Here is a 22,223-nt window from a genome sequence, read left to right on the forward strand (position 1 = left end):
ATAACTTTTTAGTCACTCAGCAGAGAGATGCAACTATAACAATGTCACACTGAAAAAAAATAGCGAGCTGAATATTAACAATCGTATGGCTGAAGTCAGAGTGTATATATTTTCTCCATACAGTTGTTAGTCAGTAGTAAAAGCTAGGAGTAAAATGGCAGAAGTCTGACAACTAATATTTTAATATAGACAAACTTACAGTCCTAAGTCTTCACCATACTGATATCCACACCCAAAATCATCATACAAGTGAGGCTACTTCTCATATCAAGAGTAGTACAATTCCCCAGATACAGATCCATGAGAATTTTGGGACATGTAAAAGCAGTATTGGTGACCAACTGTTCCAATACAAATAGAAACATTTTTGCCACACTTAAGACCTTTTATACTTGACATAAATAACCACAACAGTATAAGCCAAAGCCACAACAAATACAGCTTGTGAAACAGTAATAAGAATCTTACCCATGTCTAACAATCATAATTTCATATGTTTGTATCATTTTCTTTATAAAAGCTTTTACAGGTTGAACATTATGTTGAATGCAACATTCACCAGCACATTCCAGAAAATCCTAAAATCAAAACCAGATCATAATCTTATCTTCACTACAATTTAAATCACTGCCTTGGACTACAGTAGAACAGTTTATGCTCATCAATGAGGATTTCAAATTAATTAATAACTGAGATACTATTAATCAGAATATGACAAACATCCCTGGAAAAAAAAAAAAATCACCTCTGTGCTTCATATGTTAGAACAGGAGTTAACTAAAATTTTTATCCTGGGGAGAAGGCATATCACCATCAGGAAACCAACAGTGTGTTTTGGAACAATACGCTTTTAACAAGACTCTAGTATTTACAGGAATTTTTTAAAAAGTGAATCCATTTTGTCTTTTCCAACATGCTCATATTCTTCCCAACCATCCTTCTACTAAGGAACTATGCTTTAATTGTTGCTATAAACATAAGAAAATACAAACAGAAAGCTTAGTCTCACTTAATTATGTCCAAAAATCAGAGAAGTAGTCAGCAAACGATCCTAAAGTTTCCGATCTGTAGGATGCCTTACACAATGTAAGGGAACCCAGCTGTGGATTATACTCCAAACAGATACAGGAATTTTCTTTAGTACTAAGTTTCATTGCAAATATTCAGCAATTTTCCTTATCTTGCATTAACTCACAAATTACTGTATTAATTATACTTGGTTAAGAACAAAACACCACCAAAAAGCCCACAATGATTACAAGCAAGGGAAAGTTACAAGTGTACTTACATTGTAGTTTGCATCGGGAAGCTTGATTCCAGGAAATAAATCACTAGTTATACCCATGAACAGAGGTATATCATGTGACAAAAATTTGGGCTCATTCACATCCTTAATTGATCTAAGAAGCTAGAGGAAACAAATATACATTTTACTGTTCTTATTAAAAATACAGAATAAACTGTTCAGCAGTTAAAAACTCACATGTAATAAAGATGAATTAAAGGGTGCCTTTGATAATTAGTTAAGCACAACTGTGCAATCATCAGCATAGCACTGGAAAGTACAGCACATATTATCTTTATTTCACAAATTAAGAACCATGGATCAGCAATGTGACAAGACACGGTGGAGCTGCCTTGAGAACTCAGAACTGCATGCATCTGTATAATTCCTTAAAAATTATTCCCTCAGGAACTCACCAATATATCTTCATCTTCTGTGGGAAATTTCAATTTTAGATTCCCAGCAGCCACCAACACAGCTTTAACTGCTCACATACCATAGTCATAGTGATACTGAGAGGAAAGCTGTTCTGAACAAAGCCTGTAGGTCATTACTATCTTCACTGGTAGTGACTTAGCATTCAAAAATCCATATGAATAAAGCGAAATTACTGCTATCAGAGCATAGTTAGGAACCATCATGGCTACTGTTCGGAAAAGAACCTGAAATACATACCCAGAGAAATGTCTTTAAATAATTAATTGAGGAATAAAAGTAATTCAGAACTTTTGCAGGTGATGGATCAGTATTCATCCCACCACAGCATTTCTAACTGAAAACAGTAACAGCATTTTAAATGAAGTACTGCTTAGTATGATTAGGTAAGCTGTGGATGATTTAAAACAGTTGCACTGGAAAGCAGTGGCCTGCAGAACATTTGGGAGCCAATGAAATACAAGAGTTATCAATGTTTGCAGCTTATGACTCACTAGGAAGCTAACGTAAGCAAGCTGCCATCAAAATCTATCTCAATGTACAACCTAGTGCAGAAAAGATACTGTCTCTCCAGCTCTTTTCCCTTATCACTGTCTCAGGAATGCAGTTTGCCCCTTACACTGATACATCCAACACAGCAGCAAGCAAAGGAAGGTGAGGTACACGGCAGGGGAGAGAATGCATTTCCTTTAAGTAACCTGCAGTTGGTCTACTCCTCATGCTGCACTAACTGCTCTAAGTTAGCATTCACAGTATAGTTCCCACCGAGGCAACTGGCAGTCTGGCCCAGTAGCTCTGTGCCACACTGAGTCTCAAGGAACAGATGCTGTTCCAAAAGGCTCCAGATCACTTTACCGAAGCCAAGCTTCCTTAACGAAACAGCTAATTATCAAGTCAAAACAATCATCTCAAAGACTTTATTTCATCAGGTAATCCAAGTAAATTCATTACATGTATTAAGTGTAGTTCGCTAACAGATCTTTTAAATAAGACTACAATAAATGCAATATAAAAATACTTTCTTAAAGCGTATTTTCCAAAATACTCTTCCTTCTTAAAAATGTTAGCATCCAGATCTTATAATCCACCTACAGCCTGACATGTACTTATTTACTTGCTACAGCATTACACCTTTACATTCCAGGTGGTACAGTCTGAATTAATATCAGCAATACATGTGTCCCTCAGTTTTTTTAAAAAATTCGTTCTTAAGAAGAAGCACGTGTTTTATTATTTTACCTTCAGATTATCTGGAAGTTCAGAATGTCCTGCGTATCCTGGATTCATGGTAATAACTACAAAACAGTTGGGGTTAAGCTTCAGTTCAGTTCCTTCAAAAACAAATGTTTCTAGCGTTATCTGTACGGCTCTCTGGATGCAAAGGATCTGCTGTGCCACAACACACAGTACTTCCAGTTCAATGCGATTGAATTCATCAAAACATGCCCATGCACCTGATGAAGGCAAACCCTTGAAAAACTGCAAATGAAGAAAGATAGCAATAATATCATTAACAATCTTAGAAAACTAAAAAGAAACTAAGAGAATCATGTTGGAATTTAATTACATGAAAGATACAATTATGATAATAATATCTAAGGCTGCTTAGAGCAAAGATCAATGACGTACTGAAGAACAAAGTCTTTTTTTGTTCTACAGAAAGCTAAATCAGAAGATCCTGATCCTGTGAAGTCTTGTTTCCTTCATGTTTTCATTAGCAACTTAATAGGATTTCATACAGCACAGAAAATGAAACATATATAGAGACCAGCACACAGTGTTCAACGGTAGCAGACCACAGGTGCCGCATTTATTTAACTGTCTCTGCAAAGTAGCGACCCCACAATTTTCATCCTAAAAAATAAAATACAACATACATTTATTTTCTATTTACCTTTCCCATTGCCAGGTAATCAAGGCCCTCAGAGCAGCTGAAGACAACACACTGAACAGCAAGAGCTTTAGCCAAATCTTTGGTGGTCTCTGTTTTACCTGTACCTGCTGGACCCTCTGGGGCACCACCAAGGTTTAAATAAAAGGCTGCAATCTAAGAAACAGAAATAGGTTATGGAAATTATTAGTACTTCATTCATATGAATCAATGAAAATGTTAAACTAATTTGCACTAGATACAATGGCTGTATGAAACAATCTAACACAAAAAGGACGGTTATACTAATTAAAAAATCATTCGAAATTTACTTACGGCTTGGAAATATATACAAGAGAATTTAATTTTGACCCTAACAGAGAGTCTATACTTTTATTATCATTGTGATCACGACTAGTTACTCAGACTTTATTGGACCCCATCTTTTGGTTCTTGCTTAGATACAACTTCCAAATTAAATTTGATGCAATTACTTGGTTGCTACTCTTTTCTATCTCTATTTCTGCTTTAATATATTTTTTTCTCTTTTCTTTCCTACACTGTCCACCTTTGATGCATGTGTATTCCGTTGATCATGCCATATTCTCTCCTATATGCCACTGAAGTAGGAGGAAAATCTGACAGAAAAAAAAAAATAAAGTTGCAAACTCTAAACAAAAACTGAGATGTATTTGGCTTCCAATCCACAGTTACAGAGCCACATCTATATTGACAAGCACTGGGAATAGTGTATTAAGACCTTGGTGGGCAAAGGATGATACTTCCATTTGCCAGAGTGCCAGGCTCACAACAGCCTTTCTTCGAGATTCAAGGTCTGTGAGCCTAAAAAAGAAACAGACTAACAGCCGCATAGCCCTCTCACACCAATGTACCTTGATGTTTTGACAAATAGGCACCAAACATCAGCTACAGCCATACCATAAAAAATGAAGCTATGAAGAGGGCAAAAGGAATAATCTCCAGATGCATCAGTCAGGTCTTTTCAGACCTTTTTTCTTAAACAGTCTGGAACTTCTGATTAGGTCTCCACAGCATGAAAATCACCATCTCACAACAAGAGGAGGATGGGTGCACAGCAAAACTTCAAATCACAATCCAGCCAAATGAACTGCAGTAAATGATAGTCAGAAGAGCCATATCTGAGACAACTTTGGTAACTTTCAGTTGTCAAGTTAGTTGATGATAGATCAGTACAATAATAAACACCACTAACAAGAGGAGGGATACTGATAAGTTGCCAAACTGTTGTACTAGTCTTAGGAACAGTATGATCACAAGTGAATCCTTCTCCACTTTATTTAGCAACCACAGAATATCAAAAAAGGATTTTGTGTTCTTGTAATCTAGACAGCAATAAAAATATTGGGTGTTTTTTCTGTCTGTATTTTAAAAAACACATTCACAACAGAACAATCCACTAATGCTTCAGTCACCTTGGCAGTCTGTCTAGATTTGCTGTTATAGATCAGTTTCACGTTCAATATTCTACAGAAATTACAATCTTCAGAAACCACATTTTAACAGAAATAGCAGAGTCTGACAGCAACTGCAAACCCTAAAAGTATGGCTGTAATGAAGTGTAAGAAATACTATACTACAGTAAATATACTATTTAGTAGCACTGGTGGAAAATCATACCAAGTTGCGGTAACACCTGTCTGTAAGAGGAGTAATGACAAGGCGTGTTGAGTTTCCAAGGTATTCATAGGCATATTTTACATTGCAATTAATGATACAGACACGAACGTTCTCAAATTCTCAATAATATCGCAGTTGTGCAAGCCACTGAAAGTCTGTTTCACTCTGTATGCCTGATAAACACAAAATTGAAAGCAATCACAAAAGACATTTTAGATAACTGGATTTTCTATTATGTTTAAATTTAAACAGCTTGAAATTATTAATATTGATGCTCGCATCCAAATGCTCACATACATATCTTAATACTGTTGTGTTTTGGGCAGCAAAATCAGATTGGTTAACTATTTTTAATTAACTATGTATTAAGACAGATGTGAAGAAAAAGAGTTTAAAAGATAATTACCGCTTTCAATCATTTCCATGAGGATATCTCTAGCATGAACATCAAGAGTAACCAGGGCACCCAGAGTAGTCCTTGTTTGCTTTGAGTTTTCCTCTTACCAGCTGTACAATATCATTAAGCTGAAGCTGAAGTGTATCATAATAATCCTTTAAACACTAGGAGAAAAAAGGTAATTATGAAACTGATTACATGACAGTTTCAAGCGTTCCAAACTTCATGTTGACTAAATATCTTAATGGAGATTGCTTATTAAGACATTCTTTTACATTTACATTGTCATGTTTTTGCATCAACTTCTCTCTCACTCACATTTATGCCTTTATGTTGCAAAGCCTCATTTTAAACTACGCTTGCTCTAAACAAGAATATTCAAGTACCTGAATCAAAGGTATAAATCAGTGCACACGAATTCATGTATATCAAAGTCACACGCTGATCCTTTTTCAAATTTTATTCTGATTGTAGAAAAACATTTGATTAAGCTAAATACATTAGCTGAAATGTAATAAAGTTTTTTAAAGTAGATTATGCATTACGAAGTACCTCTGGTCCACTGCAAAGAATGTCATGTACCTCACTTATCCAGAACATTTGAGAGACACACAATACTACTTGTCCAGGCCACTCCAGAACCCATCTTTTTCTCTCAGTCTCTAGATATGCCTGAAAGATTTAAATACAGTATACAAATACAGTGTCAGCACATACATACCATACTGTAATACAGAAGCATATAATGTCATCTTACTAATATTCTCTGGTAAAAAATATTATTTTCCTATTTTCAAAGTCCACACAAACTTTTAAACACTGTTTTCCCCTTAGGTTAGCAATTTGTTATCAAATAATTTTAAAGATTCTTGCAATTTCCATTTAATGTAAATATTTACAACTTGCTAACTTCATACAAAGAAACATTTTCTGACTAAAGATTTTCTTTTAGAAGGAGCAATCATATTACAAGTGTTGTATTTTTAACTTGTAATTAAATAAAGAAACCTGAATAATTTATGTCAGGTGATATATTCTATAGGCACAGTATTGCTGCCAAGCTTTTAAAAGAATTTTCATCCATCCAATGTTACAGGAAAACTACTTGATTCTTATTCAAACTAAACTCTTACGTATCTCACCGGCCTATAAAAACACATCATGTTAACTTGGTCCTGGCCCCATAACTTCATCAACTCTTCTGTTCAGGAAGAATGTTAGGAAGCCAAGAAACAGCCTTAAAATAAAGAAAGATCTATTTGTACGACAGTTATTAAATTATTACAAAACCCATACCATTCTTGATCTAGCAATAACATCATGAATACTCTTCAGCATAATATCTTCCACTTGAATTAACTACTTCTCCACTGCACCTCGAGCTTCAGAAGTAGAAATGGTTGAAATCAGTTCTACACACTCGCCTTCAGAACTATACATTGCTTTAATATCCAAATTAGGAAGGAAATGTAGCTTAGCAATGCCTTCAAACCCCTTCTTCAAGTGAGTCTGAACTCTGAGAGGATCCTTAGTCTCTGACAGGATCTCCAACATTTCATCATTAGACAAGAAAAAGAAGCTAAAAAAAATTTAGAAAAAAGAGAGAACAAAGCCAACTGTATTATCAAGCTACATTAAAGGCTAATCTTATTCAACAACAAAATAAACATTCAGAACCTTTCTTTTTTAAATAGCCAAAACTCATCATACCAGGGAAAGAAGAGACGTTTTTTCTCAAGATATGCATTAAGCCCTTTCATGATTTTGTCAAGAAGCTCATTACAGTTCTGAAGCTTCTCCAATAACCCTATCAAGGAAGTAGCAACAAGAACCTGTAACAACACACACATGCAAACTGTAAGTTATAAATAAAATACTGTCGCGGTAGAGACCGACACCAACAAAAAAATATATGTGAGAAGGCAGCCTTTATTAAGTTACAAAAGCCAAGATGGCTGAGCTGGCACAGCAGAAAAAGCATACCCTTTTATTACCTTTCTTATCTGTCCACTGGTTCACGCACTAAGGCTGCTAAAATGATTCGCTCAAGACCTCTGTCCATTCACCTCTATTCGCATACTGATTGGCTGGAGCTCTTACTGTATTTCCCACTTCATCTACTGTTCTCTTGCCAAATTTCTGCTCTGTGGTATTCACTTGTTTAGTCTCTTCTTGCTCAGTCTCTTATCACCTCCTCAAACCTGTTTATGACATTCTTCATCCACTTCTTTCATCTTCTCACAGGTATACTGGGATGTTGTCAAGGCCAATTTCATCTTCCTCAGTCAGGCTATCCCCAACAAGATACTTCAAACAGTACAAGTTATTCAAATAATGTACCACATGGTTTTGTTCCTAGAAAGCCTCAGCAACTAATGTAGTATTCATTGTATATATTCTGAAAACAAAAGCGTTCACCAAAAAAAAAAAAAAAAAAAGCAACACCAGAGAGAAGCTACTCTTTCCTTTTAATCCCGTCTATTTTTCTTACCTTTGGGTCTTTGGCACAAGACTTCATAATATCTCTCCAGTATCTATCCACAGTCTGAAAGAGATGCCCCTCTTCTGGCATCTCTTGCATAATATCCTCAGAAGAAAAAATAGGTTCCAAATAAAGCCACTGTGCTTGCACTTTCAGCCATTCATCAATAACCTCCTGAATTCGAATTAAGCGATTTTCCCATTCCTTAATAAATATTTAAAGAATGTTACCTTAATATTTCCAAACAAACAATGTTAGAGAGAATAAATACAGGAAAGGCAGACACTGGGGTACACTAGTTCCCAAAGAGAAAATAAAAACATCTAGCAATAAATAAAAGAAAAATATTTAGGAGTATTTAGGTTCTTTCACACACACAGATGGCCAAAGGAGTTCAGGAAGTTTAACTTACCTGGAAATTAATTTTCCAAAATGCAGTTACATCTTTAGTGCTATGATCTTTTAACAACTTAACCGTTAAGTAATACCCAGGAAGCTACCAGTGACAAATTCTATTTCATCTCCCCACAACAAGGAGCTCTTGATTTGCAGCTGAATAACAACAGGGATGCAAGAATACCAGAAAGGCCACGCTAGATCACAGGAGAGACCCAGCCAGCCCAGTATCCTGTCCCTAAAGCGGACAATAGCAGGTATCTCTAGAAGAGGCTGGAGAGGCTGCCCATAAAGGGTAAATACTACCCATGTCCACTGAACCTGCTTGAACATGAAGATTTCCTACATAAACCAGCAAATAACTAGGGAGGGTAACTGCCAAGCAATTTCACCAGCTTCTCTCCTGTCAATAGTCATGGTGTCAGCACCACAAAGGCTGGTCTAGCCCTGGAAACACAATAGCTGGTGTGAAGCAATCCCATCATTGTTCAGAGGCCTGATGAAAAAACCTTCTCCCAGCCCTCAAGAAGTTTCCTTGCCCAGACAAAACCACTATAGTTCAAAATTTAAGGCCAAAACATCACTAAGTGTTCTTACTAACAAACTAAAGAAACAAAAGTGAAGAGCTCATTCTTACATATAAAAAGTAGTATTGAAAAGCTTGTTCCCTAATACAAATAGTTATTTAAGTGGCATACACATATCTGCAATAGGATGCAGTGGAAGCCACAAAGATCTGTCTGATCAACCGTGTTTTCTACTCCAGAGTATTTTCAGATCACTGCTCCTCCTGAAGCTCTTTCAATGCAAACTTCTAACCCTACCACCAGCTAATAGGAAGTATTTATCATTGATATTTAAATGTCACACATTCTGGTCCTTCAGCAAATTGTGCAATTCAGAGAATTATATTCTGTCAACCTGAAATCCTCTTCTATTTTGGCAGAGCATAATGCCTTTCTTGCAGGCTCAAGGTTTCACCTCATAACACCAAAGTCATATGAAACCTTAGCATTAGATGCAGTTTTAGCATGTTAAGGTACTGTACAACGCTGCTGTCTGCCAGTAAACTGCCCCAGAGACACACACTTCAAGAGGTAGCTGCAATATGACTTCAGCGTCCAGGCACTCAGAGCCAGAAGTTTCATTTGCAGTCATTAGTGCTACTCTATGTAACTGTCACAAAAGTAATAAAACACTGTCAGTGCTAAAACTTTGTAAAGCACTCAGATAGAAGATGGTCAAATGTAAGATCCTCTACAGACAGAAAAAAAAAAGTCTCATTAAGGGACTCCAGATTTAATATTGTGCCATAACTCTGTTCATTTAGCTCAACGAGAGTTTCACTCATGCATCTGCGTTTTGCCAGTGGGTTATTTGGTAACTTCATCCACGCACAGAGGTGATAAAGGCACAAGTGCCTCCTCTTCATCTTCAAGTCCTTTTATGTCTGGTTTAATAAGAACATTTTGCACTAGGGAAAAAAAAAAAAAAGACACTTGAAGAAAATGAAGCCATATTCAAAAGGCACTATACTTCCTCAGTCTTTCTCCAGGTTGCACCAAGCACATAGTAGGATGGAAAGGTAACTGCATCACCCAAGTCTTCAAAACACATTCTCCCAAAGGTAACTCAAAATCACAGCTTCTGCTAAGTGTCTATACAGATTCAGGTGGTTTAATTCCAATTCTGTCCCCTATTCATGAAGGTTTTCAGACAGACTAGTGTTTAAATAATTAAGTACTTTAAGTAATTTCTTCACTGAGAGGATGATCAGTCACCCGAACAGGCTCCCCAGGGAAGCAGTCATGGCACCAAGCCTGTCAGAGTTCAAGAAGCATCTGGACAATGTTTTTAGTCATACGATTCAGTTTTAGGTAGCCCTGCGAGGAGCAGGGAACTGGACTTGATGATCCTTATGGGGGATCCTACTTGAGATATTCTATGATTCTAAGTATTTATGGCAATTTTGTTTAATATAATTATAGTGGGTTACTATAATTATCCCACTGATGACATTATGAAGAAGTTAGTTCCATGTTAAACTGGGAGGGGTTTAATCTGCATTTTTAAAAAGATCAGTCATTCACTAAAATATTGACAAAATTTGGCTCAATTTCAGATACTATAAACAACATTAATACATTATTTCAACGGAATACTTTTTCAAAATTCCAGTTCATGGCTCTTTTAAAAAAGTTAAAAAATCAAAGTGAGTTGAATGAATGATATCTGAAAACAGCTAACTGTCTTTGCAGATTTTTATTGTGAGCTTCCTCATGCACAGAATGTGGCATCAGAAAACTTATGGATGTGCTTGTGGGCGAACAGCTTAAAAAAAGCTGCTGTTCCTGAAGAGGCAAAAAAACCCAATGACTAGTACATAAGAAGTTTCTACATTCTTTAGTAAAAAAGTGATATGTTCTTGCATCAAATTAACTAAACAGGTTAAAGACTTAATGAAACAAGGTCATCAGCAGTCAACCTTTTTCTCATGAAGTCTACAGCTGCCTTTGTCTTTGCTTGAACTATTCTTTCAGCTGGTTAACTTCTTGCTAGTCCAAATAAAATCAGCAAGTTTTGCCTTAAACATTACACTCAATACACACTTGGTGAGGCAGAAAAGAGAAATCAGTAGTTAATTACAAAGATCACGCCTGGCTGAAAAAACAATCTAGAAAAATTATTTTCACTGGGACAATATGTAACAGCTTATAATATATATATACACACATTAATATATTAATATTAGTACCGTGTAGTTTCTGGTACTTACCCACACACCTTCTCATGCTCATTTCATAATCCCTTTTTACCTCCCCTAAAAGCTTTTCAGCTAACAGCTCTCTATCCTTGCCTTCCATCAGTGACTGTGGCACCAGTGTGAGCACGGACATTAGCCACTGCTGCTGAATGGGAACCACCGGATTGCTTTGCACACACTTCTTCATAAAGAGATAGTTTGTCTGAAAAGACAATATTGTCAGAGGTCTAATCATTGGCTATGTAAATATTTTTGTGTTAGGCTTGACAATTAAGTCTCTTTTTATTCACTACTTCTTATACTTAAGGGTAGGCAACATAATCTGATCTTTTCCATATTCACTGACTAGTACGCTAAAAACCACTCTGGTTGGTAAAGTGGTCTCCCTGTCTCAATGCTTAAACAAAAAATATTGGAATTTTTAGTATGGCACCTTCCCTGGTTCTCTGCTGAAGTTTATGACTGACAATAAAACGGTTCAAGGTTCCTGTTATTGGAAAAATATTTATCGGGCAAAAAGTATGCACAAACAGGTGTGTTTTTTGGCCAAAGAAATAGGTATATATGCTTTTGAGTGATAGCTTTGTTACAAAACAAAAAGGGATCTGAAAATCTATAGTCTTCAGAATGAGTTTACCTAACACAGGCTACATGTTCCCTTAAGCTACTTAATGTAAGTATTTGAATGCCAATTTGAGTTTAAAGCAGATCTCAAAGATAAAGTCTTATTTTAAAAGCTACATGCAAATTCCAGGATTTGTATGTGTTCTTCAAATCAGGTGAACAATGTCAAAGACTGCTTTTTGTACAGGCTAAAGTACAATCTATGACCCTGACTGAAAAAATCCTGAAGCCTGTTAGAATCTTTTCTAAGTAATGATCTTTAACTAAGGTTTAGATCAAAACTTAAAATTCTGATGCACATACTTTCTGTAATAGAAAAATACTTTCCTTCTATTGGCCCACAAGAAAAGATTCCTATTTTGCTTCGTATTCCATTTTTCCCCAACATGACTACTGAAACAGCTTTTCCTGTTTAACTACCACTAGTTCCCCATAACATAATCGATCTGAATAAAGACTGAAAAAAGCAGGAGGAGAAATATAACTCACTCTTTGTTGTTTTTGCTCACTGTTCATCTGTATAAAAAGGAACAGAGAAGCGTAATATATTGAGAACAAATAAACAAAAAATTGAAAAGTATAAAATTTAACAAATATTATTCCTAAATAAAGACTTTATTCTGTAGATATACAGGTATCAGTTTCAATGGGACTCCTTGAGCTTATAAATACATTTATTAATTACTAAGGGCTGAGATAAGTATCTTTAAGTAAATACTAAGCAGCAAGAGGCATAAATGCCCCAATGCCAAAGAACAAAAACAAGCAACAGACAAAATATTAAGGAAATACTTCCTCACAGTGGAAGGCAGTTCTGGGATAGGAGGTACAGGATCCCTGTGATATTGTTCTTCCATGGATACGTGACAGACTTTTAAAGCTCGATCAATTCTAAAGTAAAACATAGAGTCAGAAGTGCAGAGAAATAATAAATAATGTATTAAAAATAATGCTAGCATTTTAATCCATGCAACCTGTTTTTTCATGTTTAACAACTCTTTGATCACTAAAAAGTAAGGCTGCCTTTGCATACTGTCTTCTCTCATAGAAAGAGCCACATTATCTTGAATCACAATATATACATGCCTTGATTCACCTCATCCAATTGCCCAGTGCTCCTGTTAGGATTGTATCTCACTGCAACATACTTTGACCAACTGTATTATGAAAAAAAAAAAAAAAAAAAGAAAAAGAAAAAGAAAACAAGTGCAGAACAAAGCTCATAAAGCTGTTTAAGACCAGCTCTTTTTTACTGCCTGTGGTTATAAATTGCTAAACAACTATCAGAAAACTTTAAACGGTTAATGTTGGTGTGTCCTGCTGACCTTACACATTAAAACATTTCAGTCCACCCTTTTGGGATACAGTCTGTACATACCTTGCAAAAAGTATTTCAGCCTTATCTCAATACAACTCAGCTAAAAACTCCCAACTGGAAGTTAGACTGCCAATTTCACACATACTCTCAAATCATTACTTCATGGGACCTTATTTAAAAGACAGTTCACTTTATACAAAACTGTAACTGAATCGATGTTCCAGCAGAACATTCACTGTTTGTCAGATGGCTGATCAGCAGTCATCTAACTGCACAGCAAGTTACCACTGCAATATAGTTGACATTTTCAGCATACTGACCACCTGCCTTCTAAAAGCTGCCCTCTGCTACTGCAGGTGTCATTGAAAGGTCAGGTTTTACTCTCCAAGAGCTACGATTAAAAGACTTCTTGTTTGTTAGATCTGGATTATAACAGCCTTTAAACTATTAAAAGAAAGAAAATATCTTTCTCTATTTTTAACTTTTATATAGATTGTTTTCTATAACTGATTGTCACTACCATTATTAAATTAAAAAAAAAAAAAAAAAAAAAAAAAGGCAATCCCCCTCTCACTTACTTTGGCACAAATCAGATTCCATTCTGTGATCAACTCTTCTCAGACTTTGATCCTGCAACTTAGTTTCATACCACTACCTAGCTCCAGTGAAGCCAACAATTTGGGACACATACAAGTATCTTTTGAGAGAAAACCACCTGTAATACTTGGCCACTTAAAAATTTAGCCACTGAAGTGGAACATCAATTGCATAGGAATTAGTTAAGCAACTGGTTACTGTCACCAAATCTAGTCACAACAAATGGAATTACTAAAAACACACACCAACAAAAACAAAATCATTGATATCCATGACAACACTTAAAATGGTTTAAGACTGCATGTTGGTCTTTAATTTCCATTTCTTCTTCTGAAGGCCGAAACATTTTTTTTCTGTGCTTCTTAACCCTATCAAATCATTAGATTTCCTTATCTTTTTAATCTTTTGCATGAAAATGCCAGTTGCTGCATATTTCATAATACTACTATAAACAATGCAACCTTAGCTTACATAATCCAGTCATATTTATGTCAAGATAATCAACATCTCCAGGGACTCTTCAGTAAGTTCCTGAAAATAATGTAGGTATTCCAAGAATAAATTTCTATCAAAATAATAACATAAAATAAAATAACCTAATTTCCTACAAGACCTAAAACAACTACATGAAAGCAGCTTTTTCCTTCTTTGCAAATGAAAATCTTGAAAGACAATTTTATGTGAATTTACCAATCATCTTGGCAGCTGTGCCTTTCTGGCAGCGACACAGATCACTAAGCTCAGTAGCAAATGCATTAAGGTAGTGACAAAGAAGCCTGCTAGAAGTAGAGCCGTGTTTGGATCATTCACACAAAAGCAAGCAAGTAATCCAGACTTTGAAACTCTCTTTGAAAAAGCTTTTCATAAAGAATTTTCTTTTAGTCTATCATAAACAACATTCAAAATGCGAAGGTCCCTTTCTCCTCACAACTCACCCCAACAAACATATCTCAAGCAGATTTTGGGTACTATAAAAGAAAAACCAGAGATTCCATCAAATGTTCTTCTATTATTAATGATTTTAGATGAAAACTGTTCAGCATTGCAATAGTGACATTAAAAACCTCTAAAATTAACAAGGACCATCATTATTTCTCAGATGTCAAACACGCAATGTTTCTTTCATTTGAACTTCAACATCCCTTGAATTACATGAAACTCACAGTAACTGATTAAGCATCTTTTGCTGTTCGTTGCATCTTCGGTATGTCAACAGTTTGTTCTGTAATGGTGACACGTCAGATGTGACTGACGAAGGTAAAACAGTGGGAAGAAACGAAGTTCTCAGTGTCTTTTTCTTGGAAGGTGCTCCACCCAAGTGTGGCATCTAAAACCATAACAAAACCAATATTCTAGAATACAATTAATCCTGTCCAGAATGCAGTTTAACAGATGCATGTATTAAGTTGAATGTACGCAAGACATAAAATGAGGTAGCCTCAGGGATTTCCACAATCTAGGTATGAAAGTTTAGCTTTCAGAAAACAGAAAAATACTGTTATACCAAAATAGCAAAGTTCAATGGAAAGTGCATACATACAGAGTGTGTGGTAGTAAAAAATGATGGTACATTTCTATCAACTCAAGATTCGCACATTGCATAGAAGTGAAGTTTATCACAAATCTCTTTAAGTGCTAATCCACCAGCTGCACACAGCACAGAAGGCCCCAGAAAAGCAGCCTACTGACCCCCCGGCAGCCTGCACCAGACTGGCCCTGTTCTGATGGGGCCTGAGACAGCGTTGCTGTTCCTGTGGCTTCAGTAGGTGACTGCCTGCTCCCTTCTTGTCTGGTCACTAACAAAAGGTTACTGCCTCGTGAAGTCCACCCATGCTGGACAACATGGAACAAATTCAGACAAGGGTGGCCTCTGAAGTTCTGAGGAAAGAAAATGCCCAAGAGCGTCTTTGATGTTTGGTATCACTGTGAAGATAAAGCTGTAGTAAACTTTCAAATATGAGATCCTAGAATTCTACTGAAGTGAGAGGCAGTCTTTAAAGGAAAAGCAACAAAATCATAATGACATCAACATAGACATAGCTTCACCACAACATCAAACAAATGGGAGCAAAATGATGAGAAAGTTATTCTTTAGACACTACATCACTGTTAAAGAGAGACCAAGTGCAGAAAATTACCAAGAGAGCATTAATACCAAACTAGCACCCTATCCTTCTTTTCATGTTTCTCATGGAAAAAAAGAACCAAACTTATTTTCTACGTGCAAAGTAATCATGAAAAGTTTTATTCCATACATGGGAAGGTTAAAAAACTGCATGATCATCTTGTAAAAAGCAGTGTAAAATTGGAGACTATTCAGAAATAATTTTATGGTGCTGAAAGTCTTGTGGTGAACTCAGCTGGCTGCTTGAGCCTTGCATAAACATATATTCCATCAATAGCCCTTAGTGATAGAGTTTTATGTATTTACCTAAGGCAGAGCTGGGCACAACTCCATTTCAACTGCCTGTCTGGTAGCTCTGTCCGAGCTACCAGAACAAGTGCCTCTGCAAATACCAAGCAGGTGTTTGACTACTTTACTCCTTTAAGGTGCAGCAAGTCTGGGCTCTCTAGATAATACTCACTTACAGTATGCCAAGGTGTGCATCTTCAAAAGCAAGGCTAAATTGAGCAGAAACTAAACTGAGATTACTAAAACAAAAGAGGCAAATAAGGTGTTAATGTGGCTGAGGGGTTGTGGCTAAATCCTGGCTTGTGGACACAGATTCAAACGAAAAGAAGGCTTATAATTTGGTTGGGTGGATATGGGATTCGAGATAAGGAGATGGGAGTTTTGGTTATGACCACAGCTGTCGGTAGTTGGGCTCTGCAACAGGAAAGTGGAGGTATGGGTTTGAAATAAGAATCCTAGTCTGGGGGTGGGATGAAGATGTGGAACAGATAATTGGGCAACCGAGGTTAAACATACGTAGCAACCAAAGTTCAATAATCGCCTCGTATAAAGACAGAACGATAGGGAAAAAAAAAGAAGGAAAATAAAGAAAAAACCCTGTCGTGTGACTGGGCTTAGGTTCATTCATGACTATCCCAAAAGACTGACGGCAGGGTTGCCCCGGAAACACAATGCACAAACTCACAAGAGCATTGCAGCAGGTTCTCACAAGGGAGCCAAAGCTGCAACCTCAATCAGCGGTACGTCCTAGAAATGAATTAAAACGATGTGGCGGAGGCATCGAAAGAAATGAAAGCTCAGCTAAAGAGAGCCGAGCCGGCGTTACGGTCTCCTGGCGCTCCCCCCGCCCAGCCGTCCCGGGGATAGGGCCCTGTGGCTGTTGGGGAAGAGCAGCCCCAACCCCGCCACCGCCCCAGCCCCACGGAGGGCCGCCCGCGCTGCCCTCACCTCTCCCGGTGCCGCCGTCCCGAGGGGGCGCCGGCGCGAAGGCGGCTCCAGACAACGACGCGGTCGCCAAGGAGCCGCGGGCGGGAGGGGCGAGGCGGAGCCGTGCGGGACTCCGGGCTCGGGCGAGCGGGTCTCCCCGGTGGCTCTGCCGGGACGGGCGCGCCCGCCCGCGGCCCCAGCGCCGCCCACCTTCCCTGGCGCCACCTGAGGCGGCAGATCCGCCCCGCGGGTCCCAGGGCGCCTCAGCGGGGCGGGCAGCGCCCCAGCCCCAGCCGCCGCGGCCCCGCTCGGCTCCCCGGAGGCTCGGGACAGAGCCTTCATTTCGGGGCCAGACCTTTAACCCCTTCTGCCTTCACAGCTGACTTCTGCCCTGCGAAGAGAGGGGAGTTGTGCCTGCCTAGGTCCCTGCCCTGAACAAGGGTCACCTGCCCAAAGTAGGACGCTCATTCAGCGCCTCTGTATCACGGAAAGGGCGTCCGTAGCCCTTGTACAATACCAGACTACTGATAACCTCCCGGGGGCGGGGAGAAGTAGCAGACTTGGAAAAATCTTACCTTAAATTTCCTAGTCTGCCACTGACAGCCTAAGCAAGTCAGTGAGTCTGTTCGCTCCAGCGTTCTGCCTGCAGAAAGCAGATAAAAGCCTTCTTGTTCCCGATCACAACAAGAACGCGTAAGAAATTGCAATTACCCTCACGCATCAGAGAGCTGTTGCTAGGCGTCTGCGTTTTGTAAAACTATAAATGGAAAATTTAAAAAAATCCAGAGATTTACTACCCACTCGCCCACATTTGACAAAGAGGCCTTAAAATCCTCATTTCGTGCGGGCAGAGCCCCACGAGCGGAGGCTGCAGGAACAGCCGGAGACAATTTTCGATCCGTTTTTTGAAGTCCCGGGCACTCTCCGCGCAGCCCAGGACTATTCAGCCTGAAGCCTCGATCCAGATGCGAAAGGCTTTCTCACAAACAGAAAACAAACCCAAACCCTCGGTGTCACGAGATTTATCCACAAGCAGTTTGAACCCCTCTGCACGTTCACGTGGGAAGCCAGCCCCGTTTTCGGGCCGCCAAGGAAGCTCCCCTGAGGGGCCGGGATTTCGCTGCGGAGGAAACAAGCCCCGCCGTTTCTCCTGGCTGCCTCACCTACACCGTGCGGGGGGCGAATGGCCGAGACAGGGGCCAAGCCCACACGGGAGCGAGGAGCCCCTCACAGCAGGGGCTGGGCAGCCCGGCCCTCACGGCGAGCCACCAGCGCTCCCGCCCGCGCTGAGACGGCGCCGCGCGCGAGCAGCGACAGTTAGGAGCGCCGCCCCGCCCCGCCAGGGTCGCGCGCGGCTCGTCGTTTCCGGGCGCGCCTCTCGGAAGCGGGCGAGGCGCGGCGCCGGCTCCATGTGGCGCTGGCTGCGCTCCGCCCTCGGGAGGCTCCGCGGCTCGCCCGCCGCCTGCCCCGCCGGTGGCGGCCGCCTACCCGGCGCCATGGAGCGGGCCGTGGTGCGGTGCGTGCCCTCCGAGCCCAAGCTGAGCCTGCGGTTCGTGCTCCCCGACGGCAGCGCCAAGCACATGCAACGGGACCAGGCGGAGCCGCTGGGCCGGGCGCTGGCCCGCATCGCCACCAACGCCGCCAAGGGCCACGCCAAGGCGGCGAAGAAGAGCAAGAAGGCGCGGGCGGAGGGCGGCGCGGCGGGGGAGGCTGCGGCGGTGGCGCCGGCCGTGCGGCTCTTCTCCCGCGACGGGGAGGCGGTGGCTGAGGAGGTGCCCAACGCGGCGGCCTGGCAGGACGGCGCCGTGCTGCAGATCGGGGAGGCGCAGTATCGCGTGGAGCGCAACCCGCCGGCGCTCACCGAGCTCCAGCTGCCGCGCTCGCTTCTGGCCGGCTTCCCCGTGTGCCCCAAGGTGAGCGCCGAGTTCGCCGCTCCGCAGCACTGCCTCTTCCGCTGGTACCGCGAGCAGCGGCCCGCCGCCGGCGGTGAGGAGGGGGTGGCGGCGGCGGGCGGCGACGGCCCGGCCTGGGTGGAGGCGGCCGCCGAGCGCGTCTTCACGCCCTCCAACGCGCTGGTGGGGCTGCGGCTGAAGCTGCGGTGCACGCCCGGGGACGGGGCGCAGCGCTACGGGCCGCCCCTGGAGGTGGAGAGCTGCGGCCCCGTGGAGGCCGGCCCCGGCGCCTGCACCTTCGACTCCCGGCACCTCTACACCAAGAAGGTCTGCGGCGAGGGATCCGTCCGCGCCGTCTCCTACAACATCCTGGCCGACACCTACGCCCAGACGGAGTTTTCCCGCACTGTGCTGTACCCCTACTGCGCTCCCTACGCCCTGGAGCTCGACTACCGGCAGAACCTCCTCAAGAAGGAGCTGGCGGGCTACAGCGCCGACCTCGTCTGCTTGCAAGAAGTGGATAAGTCCGTCTTCGTGGACAGCTTGGTTCCAGCCCTAGATGCTTTTGGACTTGAAGGGCTCTTCAGGATGAAGGAGAAGCAGCACGAAGGCCTGGCCACTTTCTACCGCAGGGACAAGTTCAGCCTCCTTAGCCAGCATGACATAGCTTTCAGCGAAGCCCTGCTCTCAGACCCACTACACAAGGAGTTATGTGATAAGCTGGCCAAGTACCCCTTGGTGCAGGAGAAGGTGCTGCAGAGGTCCTCTGTGCTGCAGGTACCAGCTTTTACGTGCATTCTTGCTCTTGCCCCTCTGCTCTTCCCACTGCCCCCAGGCAGGTGCACACAAGCTTGTTTTGTTGAGTGTCAAAACCACAGGAGAAGGGAGGTGAGGGATTAACTATCTGAAATATGGAACAGCGGTACGTTCCCTGTTAGCTAGGGTAAGGAAAAGAGCAGAAGAGCAAATTAGGAACAAGAACAAAACATTGAGACTGTACTGAACTGGACACAGGGAATTACCAAAATTTAGTAAAAAAGGCACAATTATTTCCTTTGTTTTAAGGTGAAGACAGACGTTGAGATACTGAGACAGGTGTCATCAGTTCCTGGTTGGTGGTATTGGCTGCCAAGTTTTTCGCTACTTTTGTGTGTCTGAATATGTATTTCATAAAACTTAAATCTTGTAAATCAGTTCTAAATGAGATTTAAGTTAATTTAGCTTGCTTTAGTAATTCCATTTTAGAAAATGACAGTAGAGAGGGAAATAAGGTTGGACAGGTCTGTGAGCTTGTTGATGCCAGTGGGTCTGCCAGCAGAGAGCTATGCTGTAAGTATGAATGTGTAAGATACAGGTCTGTCAGGAATTTCAGAAACGCTCATTGGTAAAAGTTTCCCACTCATGGACTAAGTAGGACTAACAAGCTTTCCTTGATAACTGAAATCACCTCTAAATTTACGTTCAATTTAACAGCTGTGCAATGCTACAGTTTGCTTGCTAAAACCAGAGATAGCACTCCAATTCTGTTGCAGAGGTGGGAGAATAGAAAATAAAAGTTAAGAATGGTACAGCATTAGCAACATCTTATGAAAAAATATGAAATGGATTGAAGGAAAAAATACAGCCAAACCAGACATTTACAGACAAAAGAACATTTGTCAAATACCTGGATGTAGAGGTTAATATATTGGCTGATACCCAGACCTTGTAGACTCTAAATAGACTCAACTTAGGAGCTGTACTGTTCATTAGTTATAAGCATCAGATTCTTTGAACTGGATTGTCATAAAAGCATAAGCTAACTATTGCATTTGTTAACACACATAACATCTCTATTTAAGCCTTAATCAAAAATTGCTTTTTTTCTTGAAGGTTTCAGTTCTTCAGTCTACGACTGATCCTTCCAGGAAGATTTGTGTAGCTAATACCCACCTATACTGGCACCCAAAAGGTAATTTTGTCACGTTCCTGTATGTAGGATAACTGGGTTTGTAAAGGTTTTTGTCCTTCCTAGGGAGAACAGAATTCCCCCTATTCTTTTGCAGCTATACCCTTTTCTTCTGGAACTGAGAGTTTCCTGCCTTGCTTCTTATGTAGATGAATCAAGCCAGCCTGCTAGGTCGGTTTGTTTATATATTTTCTTTAGAGTGTGATTGTTCTAGTCTTCCTGGAAGTCAGTAGACTACAATGAAAGCAGGGCAAGTCATGTTACACACAATTCACCCGAAGAGTAGACCATGAAATATAGATAGCTTTGTGTGTGCTCATGGCTTCCCAGTCCTGTTGTACCTGAAGGAGCTGTATTTAGGGTACTGCCAGGAGGGCAACTAGATTGGGCTACAAAAGCATTTAGAAGAAATTCTCCTCTCTTGAATTATTTTTTTTTGGTTCTGCGCCTTTCAGGAACATTATTAGGATGGTTGCCACAAAATGGAAAGCTGCTCATATATGGGTGTTTAAGGTTCAGAGTTCTTGCATGTGTGAATTTAAAATGCTGTCTGCCTCTAAAACTTGGTCACAAATGTCAAAGGCTTCTTTATTTGTGAAAATGGTTCTAAAACATAGCGCACAGAAAATTTAAAATGAGGTTGCTGTTTGAGAGCTACACATGAGATCTGATTAAATGAGTAACTTGGAAAATTCTTCCAATGCTGCTGTGAAGTATTTCAAGTAGTATGTTTTTATATTCTTAGGTGGGAACATCCGTCTCATCCAAATTGGTGTAGCGTTGTCTCACATCAGGCACGTAGCATGTGACTTGTATCCTAGTATACCAGTCATATTCTGTGGAGATTTTAATAGTACACCATCATCTGGAACTTACAGTTTTATTAGCAGTGGTGGCATTGCTGAAGATCATGAAGACTGGCTCTCGAATGGCGAAGAAGAAAGGTGCAATATGTTGCTAAGCCATCCTTTCGAACTGCTAAGTGCTTGCGGAGAACCTGCTTATACAAACTATGTTGGTGGGTTTCACGGATGTCTGGACTACATTTTCATTGACAGAAATGCTCTAGAGGTTGAACAGGTCATTCCATTGCCAAGTCACGAAGAAGTAACAACCCATCAGGCTTTGCCAAGTGTTTCACATCCTTCGGATCATATAGCACTAATATGTGACTTGAAGTGGAAATAAATTAGCTCTTGCATGGTGCTTTTGGGGG

The 22,223-nt window shown here is 40.6% G+C and overlaps 2 protein-coding genes across 2 annotated transcripts in view; one reads left to right on the forward strand and one right to left on the reverse strand.

The window, feature by feature from the left end:
- The window catches only part of DNAH12 (dynein axonemal heavy chain 12), a 53,277-nt gene extending 37,618 nt beyond the window's left edge, over positions 1-15,659 (reverse strand). The window contains 18 exon segments of the mRNA XM_086470652.1: positions 469-578; positions 1,289-1,408; positions 1,702-1,947; positions 2,960-3,199; positions 3,615-3,767; positions 5,250-5,422; positions 5,656-5,741; positions 5,743-5,810; positions 6,199-6,318; positions 6,943-7,225; positions 7,357-7,478; positions 8,138-8,332; positions 9,910-9,998; positions 11,301-11,490; positions 12,402-12,428; positions 12,713-12,803; positions 14,991-15,154; positions 15,639-15,659. Coding sequence (XP_086326778.1) covers positions 469-578; positions 1,289-1,408; positions 1,702-1,947; positions 2,960-3,199; positions 3,615-3,767; positions 5,250-5,422; positions 5,656-5,741; positions 5,743-5,810; positions 6,199-6,318; positions 6,943-7,225; positions 7,357-7,478; positions 8,138-8,332; positions 9,910-9,998; positions 11,301-11,490; positions 12,402-12,428; positions 12,713-12,803; positions 14,991-15,154; positions 15,639-15,659 — 2,498 coding nt within the window.
- A 2,917-nt stretch (positions 15,660-18,576) lies between these two features.
- Positions 18,577-22,223, forward strand: PDE12 (phosphodiesterase 12). Its single transcript, XM_009954304.2, has 3 exons — positions 18,577-19,836; positions 20,932-21,010; positions 21,753-22,223. Exons 1-3 carry the CDS (start codon positions 18,577-18,579, stop codon positions 22,193-22,195), a joined length of 1,782 nt encoding a protein of 593 aa, XP_009952606.2. The 3' UTR covers positions 22,196-22,223.

Source organism: Leptosomus discolor, chromosome 9 (assembly GCF_034619465.1).
Source record: "Leptosomus discolor isolate bLepDis1 chromosome 9, bLepDis1.hap2, whole genome shotgun sequence".
NCBI classification, from domain to species: domain Eukaryota; kingdom Metazoa; phylum Chordata; class Aves; order Leptosomiformes; family Leptosomidae; genus Leptosomus; species Leptosomus discolor.

Bases quoted from the DNA above. Each gene is read 5' to 3' on its own strand.
- PDE12 (XM_009954304.2), top strand. From the start codon at position 18,577: ATGTGGCGCTGGCTGCGCTCCGCCCTCGGGAGGCTCCGCGGCTCGCCC. The intron at 19,837-20,931 runs GTACCAGCTTTT...TTTTTCTTGAAG, and splicing joins AGAGGTCCTCTGTGCTGCAG to GTTTCAGTTCTTCAGTCTAC. The intron at 21,011-21,752 runs GTAATTTTGTCA...TTATATTCTTAG, and splicing joins CCTATACTGGCACCCAAAAG to GTGGGAACATCCGTCTCATC.